This window comes from Pseudorca crassidens, chromosome 4 (assembly GCF_039906515.1).
Source record: "Pseudorca crassidens isolate mPseCra1 chromosome 4, mPseCra1.hap1, whole genome shotgun sequence".
Classification (NCBI taxonomy): Eukaryota; Metazoa; Chordata; class Mammalia; order Artiodactyla; family Delphinidae; genus Pseudorca; species Pseudorca crassidens.
Window position 1 is genome coordinate 63,263,721 of NC_090299.1, and position 13,678 is coordinate 63,277,398.

At 40.9% G+C, this 13,678-nt stretch overlaps 1 protein-coding gene across 3 annotated transcripts in view; it reads left to right on the forward strand.

Moving 5' to 3' along the window:
• Window positions 1-13,678, forward strand: part of FAM114A1 (family with sequence similarity 114 member A1) — a 62,869-nt gene that overhangs the window by 33,445 nt on the left and 15,746 nt on the right. For all 3 annotated transcript variants that reach the window (XM_067735733.1, XM_067735734.1, XM_067735731.1), the window contains 3 exons: window positions 1,682-1,816; window positions 6,579-6,731; window positions 10,068-10,191. In XM_067735733.1, coding sequence (XP_067591834.1) covers window positions 1,682-1,816; window positions 6,579-6,731; window positions 10,068-10,191 — 412 coding nt within the window. The remainder of the gene's footprint in view (window positions 1-1,681; window positions 1,817-6,578; window positions 6,732-10,067; window positions 10,192-13,678) is intronic.

A 13,678-nucleotide genomic window follows, 5' to 3' on the forward strand; every position in this document is an offset into this window, starting at 1 on the left:
AGTAAATCCATGGTCTCCCTGAGCTACGAGGCAGGGCCCTCTGAGTTTGTTCTCAGCATCCTCACATTCCTTTCTGTGCGCTCTCCAACCTTCCGGTTCTCCCTTTACCCAAGCTCCAGACACTCCCCCACCAAGTCTGCCCTTACTCAAAGTCCCTTCATCCTTCCTTCTCCCATCTTATTCTCTACTGAAGTAATCCCTCACAGGATGTTAGGAGAAAGTAAATCAAATTATGCAAAAGTGTGAATTGCTGATATCCGCTAGTCCTCCCAAAATATGTGCATTTAAAAATCTGTTTTGGGGCTTCCCTGGTGGCGCAGTGGTTGAGAGTCTGGCTGCCGATGTGGGGGACGCGGGTTCGTGCCCCGGTCTGGCAAGATCCCACATGCCGCAGAGCGGCTGGGCCCGTGAACCATGGCCGCTGAGCCTGCGCGTCCGGAGCCTGTGCTCCGCAACGGGAGAGGCCACAACAGTGAGAGGCCCGCGTACCGCCAAAAATAATAATAATAATAATCTGTTTTGTAGTGTGATTATTGATTGGCTCCCAAATCGGAAAACAGTCTAAATGTTCAAGATGGAGATGACTAATAAAGCATATTAATCAGTGAAATCAAATATTGCTGTTGAAGTGATAATTATGAAAATGGATAATGCATATAAAGAATAATGTAGGGCTTCCCTGGTGGCGCAGTGGTTGAGAGTCCGCCTGCCGATGCAGGGGACACGGGTTCGTGCCCCGGTCCGGGAGGATCCCACATGCCGCGGAGCGGCTGGGCCCGTGAGCCATGGCCGCTGAGCCTGCGCGTCCGGAGCCTGTGCTCCGCAACGGGAGAGGCCACAACAGTGAGAGGCCGGCGTACCACAAAAAAAAAATAATAATAATAATGTAATAATAAAATATAACCTATGCAAACTCATGTAAGGTGAGAAAAAACACAGATATATGCATATTGTAATTGTAGTTGTATAGTTGGGGTATAGGCAAAGAAGATGTTGCAAAGAAATGTAAGCAGTTCTGTTTGTATGTACAGTTTATATGAGTAAATCTTGGTTGTTTTACTCTTTTTTTTAGAAAGAGAAACAGTGACTGGCAAAGGAATTTGCAGTGGTTAACTACATAATAGAACAATTTCTAAAGCCAGAAGCACATGGAATCAACCTGTCTTATTTCATGAAAATACTAATTATAGGCGGTTATTGCTACTTTCTGAAAGTATGCAAGAGCCACTGAAACAGCCTGAGGGTCCTACACTCTAGGGCCCTATATTAAAGAATTCCCTAAACTGGCAAGAGTATTTGACATTTTTATAGACTGTTCCAAATGATTCTGCTACTTGGGTTAAAATTTTTTCAAACAAAAACAGCAATTGGGTCACCTATTAATTTTTTGTCTTAGGAACATATCTATTCATACACACAGCCAATAAAATTAATCCCTAATGTGCTTTGGTTTTCTTAAGCATCCTTATTTAATAACATTGCATGTCCTACAAAGTTATATGACATACGCTCTTCCACGGAAAAGAAAATAGGATTAAATGGATGATACATCTCCTGATGAGAAAAAACTGTGACTTTATATTGCTTTTCATATTTGAAGATAGTGCAGTCTAGGAGGTGCTGACTGCCTCGGAACAGCAAAACATGAAAACCTAATCTCATGCAATTATCTCATTGGCAGGGTAAAAGCGTCTTAACAGGTGGTCTTGATGCTCTGGAATTCATTGGCAAGAAAACTATGAATGTCCTTGCAGAAAGTGACCCAGGTTTTAAGCGGACCAAGACACTCATGGAGAGAACCGTTTCCTTATCTCAGGTGGGATTATGTACTTTTGTGATTCGTTCTTTCAGTCAATAAAGTGAATACATTTTTATTTACCTTTTTAAATAGATGTTTTAAAGCACATGTCAAATTCAAATGACACAAAATATCAGGGAGTGAAAATTGAGTTTCTAATACACCCCTTTCCCCAGCCACACATCATGGGAGACAACCATTGTTAACAACTTCTTACGGATTCTATCAGAGACATTATACAGACAGATTTAGATATAGCTATAGATATGGATATAGATATGACTATATAGATAGATGTAGCTAAACATATACATATATATACATGTGCACATATATACATACAAACTTTTTCAACCAAATGTTAGCATACTAACCATGCTCCTTTGTACCTTGCTTTATTAAGTATAAATTATACTTAATAATTTCTTGAGGATGATTCCATTGATGCCATTTGTCTTAGTCCATTCGGGCTGCTATAACAGAATACTGCAGACTGGGGGGCTAATAAACAACAAACAGTTATTTCTCAAACTTCTGGAGTCTGGGAAGTTCAAGATCAGAATAGCAGCAGATTCAGTGTCTGGTAAGGGCCTGCTTTCTGATTCATAGACAGACGTTTTCACACAGTTTCTTCGCATGGTAGAAGAAGGCAAAGGAGCTCTCTGGGTCTCTTTTATAAGGACATGAATCCTGTTCGTAAGGGTTCCACCCTCATGACTGAATCACCTCCCAAAGACCCCACCTCCAAATATCATCACACTGGGGATTATGTGTCAACATAAGAATTTTGGGCAAACACAAACATTCAGTCTATATTACGATTATATTCCAGCTCTACCACGTTCTAGCTACATGACCTTGAGCAGACGACTTAACCCTTCTGTGCCTCAGAGTACTCATCTGTACACTGGGAACATCAATACCTACTGATAGCTTTGTTGTGAGGATGAAATGAGTTAGACTAGAACCTGACTCATAGTTAGCACCCAAGAATGTTAGTTGTGGTCATTGTCTTTTTTATGTATCAAGATGATAGGTAGAAATGGTATCTCATTGGAATTTTAATTTATATTTCTCTTACTATGTGCAAGGTTAGACTTCTCCTCTCATACTTCCAGCTCTAAAGTGTTCCTCCTTGAGAAATATGGTATGAAGAATTTAATCTATGTTTTGCTTACTTACAGTAGTCAGTAAAATTAAAAATAATGTTTATCTTATTTTCCAAATACAAAACTCTAATACTGAACTTGCTCTTTCAGTTGACACATGACCAGCTCAGACCCCATAGTGTCAATCATGCCCCTTTTCCCCTTCCCCCTTAAGAGTCTGATACACCAGGTCTCTCTATGTCTTATCAAAATCAGGAGCAGCAGATGCAGGATCTTACAAATTTCACAGGCAGGACAAACACATCTTCCCATGGCTCAGTGCTGGGAAGCCACGAAAGAGCTATCACTGGCAACAGGTGAGTGGCAGCTCCTGAAAAGTTTGATTTTTAGGTTATTTCTTCTTGGCTCTTCCAGAATAACCCACATATAACCACTGTGATATTACAGCCCAGGTAGGGACTTGGTAGGATCAGCTAGACCATCACCCTCCTGATCCTTAAAGAAGAAAATAGATTTTGTATTAATCAGGACATTAACACTAGATGTTGTACAAATACAAAACAAAACCAAAAATAATAATAATAACCCAAGTATCAATGTGGCTTAAAATGAAGACGTTTTATCTTTCATTCCTATAGCGTTAGCGTTCGTGGGCAGCCCACGTCTTGTGGCTCCACCATCTTAAAATCCTTTACTTCCAGCCTCATAGAAAGGGGAGAAAAATATGTGGGGGGCCACTGCCCACTTCAGCTTCCTTCCGAACAGTAATTTTTCATTCGGTCATTCACTCCACAATGCATTTTGAATGTCCGCTATGTGCTAGGCACTGTTCTAAGCACCTGAGATACATCAGTGGTCAAAATGAGTAAATATCCCTGCATTATGGAGATTTGCTCTAGTGAGGAGGGACAATAAACAGTATCTCATATTTTAGAAGATGATGAGTGCTGTCAAAAAAATAGAAAAAGTAGAGCAGAAAGAGGGTAATCAGGAATATGGGAGTGAGGGGCAGGTTAAGTATTAAGTCAGATTGTGAGGGAGAACTTCATGAAGATAGATGAATGACGTTTGAGCAAATACTTGAAGGAGATGAAGACTTGACTATGCAGAATCTGGGTGAGGCGCATTTCAAGCAGAAAGAGCAGTTTGTGAAAAGGCCCTGAGGCAGGAGTGTCTGGTATGAACGAGGAAGAGTAAGGATGCTGTGTGGTGGGAGAGGAGTGAGCCAGGATGAGAGTTGCTGAAGATGAGGCCAGTGTGGTCATGGGGAGCAGGTGATGGAAGATTGTGGAGGGCGTTTGTAAGAACCTTTGACTTCACTATTAGTGAAAAAGGGAGACCATTGCAACGTTTTGGAGTGACAAGATCTGATTTTAAAAGTATCACTCTAGTTATGGTGTTGAAAACAGACTAGGTTGGGGGGAGGGTGAAGGGCAGGGAGGCCAGTTAGAGTGTGTATCAGCCTACATCCTCCCGGAAGCAGATGCCAAGGTAAGTTTAAACGTGCAAGGATTTTATTGGTAGAAATGACAATGTGAGAGAAAATTGTGGGAGTTGGGGGAGAGCCATAAGACCACAATGCAAGTCTGATCCCAGTGGAGGGGAACAAGAAAGGAGACTGGGTGCAATCATCCTAGACTGCTGTGCAGCCTAAGGAAGGTTTGGCAAAGCCATGGGAGAGTCCTTCAGCCAAAGTCCACTGACAGGAGTTTCCGTCTCTCAGGAGAAGGTCTGCCCTAACATCCCTGCTGCACCAGTGATTGGCAGGGGGAGGTGGTAAGAGGCATGACCTCAGTGAAAATGAAGAGTGGGTTTCAAAGCGCACCCTCGGGGCTCTTGGTCATTTATGCTCCCCTCTCACAGCCTCCTCAGGAGGCATTTGCACGTATCTAAACAAAGGATAATGGTGGCTCAGAGCAGTGTGAAGCCATGAAGGTGGTGATGAAGGCTGGTTCTGGGTGTAGTTTGAAGGTCAATCCAGAGTTCCTGGTGGACTGAGTATGGAGTATGACATAAAAGGAAGAGGCACGGATGATTCCAGGGTTTTTGCCTGAGCAGCTACAAGGATGAAGCTGCCATCAACTGAGAGAGGGACATCTGTTACGTTTTTCCTAATCCACACTAAATAACTCTAGACATCAGAAATGTTCATGCATGCCCTCCCTAAGTTTCTCATGCATTCTATCTTACTCTTTGAATAACATGGGGACAGGGTGATTCTCAGATCCCACTGGTGTAAGTTTCCAAAGCTGCCCTTCTGTCCCAAAGTCTTCCACGCCAGAATCACTCACTGCTATTTAAACCAATCTCCTTTTCTTCTCCGGAAGGAATGTAGCAGCAGCACCCCGAAAGCCAGTTAATTCTTCTTTAGGCCACTTTAATTTCACTCTTCATTTCTTGGGTGAATCCACATCGTTCCAAAGTGACAATTTCCCTTTACCTTTTATTGCATCCCTTTTTCCCTCTAACCTGAATCAGAATTTAGAGATGGAAGTTGGTGTAGGAAAGAAAGCAATTTCAGTGTCACTTTGTTACTTTATTTCACCACCACCAAGCCAGTGAGATCCGTGGGAGTAGCTGGGTTTTATTGTAAATGTTAACAATTCCCAGGGATGATTTGATGGGGCTGTTTTGAAAACTTTCAGATCTTATACTTATTTAGTCTTAAAGACAGGCAGGAGGGAGAATTCTGTCTGCAGCCTGGTGGGTTTGGGGTCAACAACCTCAAGAACCAAAAAGGAGAATGAAGCTGATTGTTTATTGACACATAATAAAAACCAAAATCTATTCTTTCATGATCTTCCCCTTGTGACCTTGTGGTGGCCAGTGCATTTATGGTGCTCTTCACAGATATTAAAGAACCCTATAAACTAAATGCCACAGTCACCTTGATGAGGAATCAAATAAAAGATGCTTAGAATCAAAGAAAACAAAGGCAGGAAATTAAGAGTAACTGGTGGACTTGCGTTTATTTTACTGTCTTATTATTTAATCAGCAGAAAAATAACTGGAGAAAAATGATCAACCTGGAGAGGAACTCGGTTCACAGTATTTCTAGAAACCAATCTTATCAAAGAACTGATAAGCTAACATTCTTATTTACATTAATATTAAGTATCTGGTGAGGAATACACTATGAGTTTATATTTTATTAATCATTTTCATCAAAGATGTTTAATAACCACACACACAAAATTTTTAAATAACTCAAATAAAATCAGACCAGCTTATTTTTCCTTTGAAGTCTGCCTAAGTGTACAAGTTGCAAGTAATCCTGTCACAATAGATTCAACTTTCCCAGTGTAAATAAAATTTGCTCATTATAGAAAATCTGGACATTTTAAAAATAAGATTAATCACACACATGGAAAACACTTCAGTAGAAACCACTGTTCAGCTTTTGTTTTGCTGCTTTTCAATCCTCTTCCTGGGTGCAGAATTTTTGCTTTGTTTTGCTGTGTACATATGAACATGAAAAGTTCAAAGTGGAATATTATGTAAAAACTTGTGAGTAAGATCAATGCAAAAAGTCATTTTTTTTAGAAATTCCACAGTGACTAAAACCTACTCTTCACAAGTACCAAGTCAGTGCTCATCTCCCCCAACATCTTCCGCAGGAAATGCGGCTTTTAAGCGTACACCTAGTATACAAACACTGTGTATTTGTGCAGATGTTGCGGGAAGCCAAGGAGAAGGAGAAGCAGAGGCTGGCACAGCAGCTCACGGCCGAGAGGACTGCACACTACGGGATGCTGTTTGATGAGTATCAGGGTTTGTCACACCTGGAAGCCCTGGAAATTCTGTCCAATGAAAGCGAAAGCAAGGTATGTCTGTCCTGGTCATTTGAAGTAGTATGCTCATGAATACGTCTTCTTTTTTTTTTTTTTAAATGTTAAAAAAAAAATTATTAAACACACACACGCACACACACAAACAGGGTCCCTGTACTCATCTCCCACATTTGGGGTCTGAGGACTGTCTACTACATGAGAAGCACCTGGAGTGAATACGTCTTCTTAAACACGAAAGAAAGCCTCCTTTCTAGAGCCTCATTACTGTGCTGAGGTCACAGATACTGTCCACCCTGATGACCCCCCTCAGGCTCCATATTATTTTCTCTCTGTCCTGTGCCTAGCTGTTCCCCCTCACCAGCCCCAGGAGGGCCAGCATGATAGGAGTCATCACCACCCCCAACTCACGGCCCAAAAGGCCTTGCAAACCCTGGCTGTCAGCACCTGGCCTGTGCCTCCATTTGATGATGTAGTACCCAGATCAGAGGTGCCCTGCCAGGCCATGTCTTCATTCCTACCCAGCGGAGACAAAGCAGCTGGTATTTCTCCCAGACTGCAGGGTTCTAATATATTTAGTTTCATGGGTGATATAGTTATTTATTTAGAATGCCTGGGCCACAAAGGGCAGGATTATCTTACTGGGCGTTAAAGCTCTATTTAGTGATGCTCCTGAACAGAGCTCTGGGAAATTACCTAACAGCCCTGCACATTCACACTGTCTGATCCCAAGAAAACAAACATGAATAGTGGAAGTCAGCAGGGTTGTTGGTGATTTCTTTTTTTTAAAAAGGATGTGTGTGTGTGTGTCCGTCCCTAAATGTGTGTGTTTTTATTTAACAAACACTTATATGTCATTTATATAATCACTAATCTAAGCACTTTAAAACTATTGACTCATTTAATTGTATATACTGCTCTTTTTGTGAGCCAGGCTTACTGTAGTCTGGGGTGTTTTTGCAGTGAAGGCCACAGGGCAGTACCCTCTGGACTTCCTGGGAGGGGCCATGGGCCATCCCAGTGACATTTACTTGGGGGAGAGGCAGGTCCTCAGACAGGAGGCTGAACTTGGAAGTAAGCCTTAGAAGCGAACAGTGATTTTTGACTCTCTGTTGACCTTGTCTTCTTACATTTGGACTTTGGGGGGTTGAGACATTCTTGAAGCCCACCTAGTCAGGGAAAGAGGACCTCTGCCATATAACAGGTAACGAAGAACCAAACAGGATGGACACACACACACATACAAGATTACAGAATTACAAGTTACTCTGTGTTTATTTCCTTTTTCGTTATCCATCAGCCATCACTGACAGTCTTGTGGTTAAACTGTTAACGGATCATTTTTTTAAAGCAAAATCATGACTCATGCAGATACCAAGTGAACACAAATCAAAGAATTTACTTACCTCATTAATTAAATGAAAGAACCAGACAGATGTTATAACCGGTTCGAAGGAAAAGCCAAAGAAGCACAAATTCATATGAAATAAAGCAATTTTGAAATGAACGTACAAATGGACACAAACCTGGTTTTTCCATAGAAGGAGAGGTTGTCCCTCCACTGGGCAAAATTCGTTATTGTTTTGCACTGCTATCAGCTATCTACATTTTACGGAGTTATAAAATTACTCCCATGGAATCAGAATCCAATAATCTGGTAAAGTGTGATCTGGAAAATGTAGTTTTCCACTAAAAAACAAACTTTTCCCTACAAAAGCAGGGTTTGGGGTCAGACATTATGTGATCAAATGCCACTCAGTAGCTGTATGGTTTTGGACCTGTCTTACCTCAATCTCCTTACCGATGAAATGGGAATGATAACCAACTTCGTAAAATTATTAAAAGAATTAAATGAGATGATCCATGTGAAGCTAGTTGCAGCATGCCTAATACATAATAAGTAGTCAATAAACGTTAGCTGCCATTTTTACATACACGTGTAGATGCGTATATAATGTTGATGACATTTTATTTTTATCTGCATTCTTATATATACATGTTATTATTGTTGAAAACATTACAGGGGAGCATGGCCCCTTGAATCTATCACGGTGGTAGAGATACATTCCACTCTGGCTGGTTCCAATGCAGGTCTAGCTGTAAAACAGCCCCAGGCCTCTAGAAAAGAGCCCCAAAGGACTGATGTTGCCAGGAAGGCAGTTTGGTCCCTGGAGGGGGGTGTTTCCCTCTGTTGGCATACTGCTCCCACAAGCTCTGCTTTCTTTCCCCAGCCTGGAGATTTTCGTAGTTTTCATAGTGAGAAATGCAGAACTTTTTCTTGGCTTAGTAATAATAGTTACTGGGTGTTATAATAAATAGTCCTAAAAATATATGGGTCAAAAACAGTAAGAGTTCTCCTCACTCCTGTGACAGCCCAAGATATGAGTGTCTGGTCAGCAGGCAGCTTGCCAGCATTTAGGGATCCAGAAGCCGGGCTCTGTCCATCTTATGGCTCCACTAGTCCCATCCTAATAGTCACAGGCTCCTGGCAAGAATACAAATGGAGACCCTACTGCGGTTGTCAGATTTAGCAAATAAAAATACTGGATGACTAATAAAATTTTAACTTTAGATAAACAATGAATACTTTCTTAGTATAAATATGTCCTGTGCAATATTTGAGATACACACTTATACCAAGAAAACGCTCATTGTTTATCTGGAATTCAAATTCAGTCAGACATCCTATATTTTATCTGGCAACCCTGCACATACCAACTATTTCAAAGTTAAAGAGTTTTGGAAACAAACTGTTAAAGAAAACATATTCTGTCATCCTTCCTTGACAAATGTACTTTCATAATGGCCTGGAAGGCCAGGTTTCCACTTAGAATTCTCAGACTCCTCAAATTTTCATATCACCCTCCTGCCTGCTCTCTTCCCTTTATCTCCAGCTGTCTGTACAAACTTGCAAAAGTAGTAAATAAGCGATAGAGATCTAATGTGTAGTATGAGGCATACGGACAACAGTACTGTACTATAATCATCAAACTGGCTAAGAGACTACAATTTTAATTGTCTCAACCACTAAAAAGAAAGTATAATTATGTAATGTGATAGAGGTGCTAAATATCGCTACAGTGGCAATCATATTACAATATACACATGTATCAAATTAACATGTTATACACCTTAAATTTACACAATGTTATCTGTCAAATATATTCACTTAAAAACATGGGAAAACTGAAGCCCAAGGAGCTTATGTAACTTACCCAAAGTTGCACAGTTACTAGGCAGTTAAATCCAACATTCAACCCAGTGTTACCTCCCACACCATGAATCACCTGGGAGAACTGGGCACAGCTGTACGTAAACATCATTAATGAGAAGAAAAGATGACAGTTATGCTGACCTATTTCTTTTTTTCAGGTTCAGTCATTTTTAGCATCACTTGATGGAGAGAAGCTGGAAGTCTTAAAAAATGACCTAATTTCCATTAAAGACATCTTTGCAGCCAAAGAATTAGAGAATGAAGAGAATCAAGAAGTGCAAGGTAAAGGAAAGTAACCAGTTAAATAGCAAGACAAACGATTGGTGCCATCCTTAGAAACTGCTGTTAATAAGCATAGCCCTTTGAACAGGAGAGAATTACTTAATTCAGGTGCTTCTCCTGCTCACTTCCAAATTCTCTGTGCATCTGCTCTTTTTACAGGAGCTGGTCACATTGACCTATAGTCCTCCTGTCCTTTGGGTGGGAACTGCTGAGTGAGGCACCTTTATTTCTCTGGTGTCCCTGTCATGTCACAGGCACACAGCAAATGCATCTGGTCAAGTGAACAAAGAGCACAGTGCACTCAACAGGGCCCTGATGACTAGAGTTTATGCTCCAGTGTCTGATTTTTTACCTGCATGTGGAAGTTGTTGAATGTGGTTGATCTTGATGGTGGGCAGGTCTTTCAATGGATTTCTTTTCATATTTTTCTTCTTCCTTTTAATTTCTGTGTGTAGGAGTTAGGGTGTATTTGTAAGTGGCCTACACGTCACCCCAAAAATACAAAGGCACAGGGTGCATCAAGGCGTGATTTGTCAGGTTTGATTGATTTAGTCAATCACTAAAGTGAGCCAGGTACACGCTCTTCCACCCAGACGATGACATGACCCCAAGGAGACTAGAACCTATTTTGTGAGAAGCAAGGCTTCCTTGAGAGAGGAAAAGAGGTTCCCAAAGTTGGATGTGCTTAATGATTAAGTTGTCCATTTAGGAGCAGAATATAGTAAAGCATTTGTTGTGTACATGGAGAGTGATTGATGTCATCACCAAGCACTAGACAGTTGTTTCACGTAGGTTACGCTGAAAACTTAAGCAACCTTGGACACACAAGGCTGGCTTCTCCTGGGATCATCTGAAGGGTCTTATTTGCAACATTTTCACTACTTACTTGCTATTTGTCCTTGAACAAGTTATATAACCTTTCTGAAATTCAGTATCTTACCTGTAAAATGGAGACAGTGATACCTATTCCTAAGGGCTATTGTAAGGATCAAATTAGATAATATATGCAAAAACATATTACAGAGCCTGGCACACAGAGCTGCTCGAAGCGTTAGCTGTTATTATTATTAAAAGTGCTAACATAATTCCAGGAAAATAGTAAAGATGCAATAAGTTACAACTTTTATTTACGATTGTACTTGTGATAGTGTACATGCATAGCATGTACATCACTCTCTGGAAGCATTTTGTGCCCAGACGTGTTACATATCTTTAATCAAAGCTCAAACACAAGAGCTCAAATGCTTCAGCCTAGATGCTCGGGGCAAAATTATTCTAAGCATTTGCAAACTGTCTTTTAAATACTATCTCCCGCTTTAGCCCCGCATGCTGACCTCGTGTGCCTTCAGTTTAATGAGATATGCTCACTGCATCAAAATAGAAGAATCAATTACACTGAAGCATAGGAAAAGGTCAATATCAAAGAGACAGATGGAGAACAATGGTTTTGAGCATTTGTGTGTTTCTACAAAGTCACAAAGGATGACAATCTTGTCTTTGCTTTAATAATGAAGAAACTAAGATACTAGCTGTCAAAGGTCATGCAGCTAGTATTCTGAACCCAAGATGAGCTAATGTAGATGCCTCTTTTCCAGAGTAACAATCACCAAAAAGATGCAGGCTATTTTTCTTCAGTTTATGATGCCTGAGGTAGACCTTTGCCTTACTGGGGGTGTCATTCAGAACGGATAAAAACAGGATCCCAAATTCTCCCTAACATCAAAGAAATATTGTTTCCAGTGTAAGTGAATGCAGTATGGCATCCCCAACTAGTGCAATTTCTTGGAGATAAAACTTGATTCAATACTGTTAAATAGAAAATGTTACTACATGTGTTATGTTCCAGTGTTAATATAGAGCTTCAGTAAATGGAGATTTTTTAATATGACCAAAAAAAAAAAATTGAAGTCCTGAACAGCATGCTTAAGAAATGGTAGATTGGGCTTCCCTGGTGGCACAGTGGTTGAGAGTCCGCCTGCCGATGCAGGGGACACGGGTTCGTGCCCCGGTCCGGGAAGATCCCACATGCTGCGGAGCGGCTGGGCCTGTGAGCCATGGCCGCTGAGCCTGCACGTCCGGAGCCTGTGCTCCGCAACAGGAGAGGACACAACAGTGAGAGGCCCGCGTACCACAAAAAAAAAAAAAAAAAAAAGAAATGGTAGATTAATCTCTCTTTAAGTGATGGAACCCTGTTACCTCCCATAATATGTCCATTTTCCTAAAGGGCAGCTCCAGATTATCAAAACACAATTACTTTTAATTAACTTAATTTAATAAATAAATGTCATTTAGACACCTAAAGAAGAATAGGAGAGAAGAATAGCAGGGTTGTCATTAAATCAATCCAACATGATGGAGTGTTACAACTCCAGAAAGGTGAGGGATTAACTAAAAGCTGTCGAGAGCAATCTCATTAGTGAGGGAGAGCAGACAATCCAGGAGCAAAATTCTGGGAGAAACCACAGCATTCTCATCATATTTTTTCTTGTAAGCTTGCATTCCTAAAAGCCCCCTAACACCTAAATAATTTATCTGGTAGTCTTAGAAAATGTAATGAACTGTCATTTTTAGATAAATTTAATATTGGACTCCTCTGCATTTAATAACATTAGCTAATGATTTGCATGTTTGTCCTACCAGCAGAGTGTAGTTTTATCACACTGCCGTGGGTCTCTAATTTGGTTTACCACTGTTGTGAAAAGATTTTTAAAAGATATTTTCTCTTTTTATTGACTTGGTGAAGATCTTCTCGGCCACACATACAGACCAAGAATTGTAGTAATAGGTATTCTTTGTTGCAACACTCTTTAACATCTGTTTTTTATTTACATCCATTTTTCTCTGTGATGATTTTCCTAAAACATTTGCTACAAGTTATTGGTGTTTTTCTCTGTCCTATAGAACGAATGCACATTTAAAAGCTGGAGCTACAGAGAGTACGTGTATCCTAATTTAGTGTTGATTACTCTCAAATATTTTTAATCTCCCTATGTTTATATCTTTGTAACACTTAACAATATAGTTTATATAAAACTCTAGTGTTTACAAAATTCTGCTTGCTCAGTACTGTGGCTCTGTGGACCTAAAAGGGTACCCTGAGTATCATTAAGGGTTGCAATGCTAAGCATAACAGTACTGTAAGTCATAAACACAGTGTTGTCCCAGGGCTCTCAAGCCTGAGAAGGGTCATTCATTTGTTCATTCAGTCATTTAGCAAACAGCTACTGACCACCTACAGCTGTGAACAAGACCAGTAGGTCCCTCCCTGCCCTCACGTGCCCTTCGGGCCAGCCCAGGGATGCCCCAGCTAGAGCTGCGAGCAGCAAGGCTCCACCAGCCCCTCGCCCAGCTGCAGCCTGCTGCCTCGCCTCTGTGCTTATACATGGGCACAGCTTGTCTTTGCCCAGCGGCTGGAGGGCGGGCTGCTGCTGCCCCCACTTATACTCTGACTGTGGGCTCTGACTGTAAGGTTGGGGGAGCTGCCACA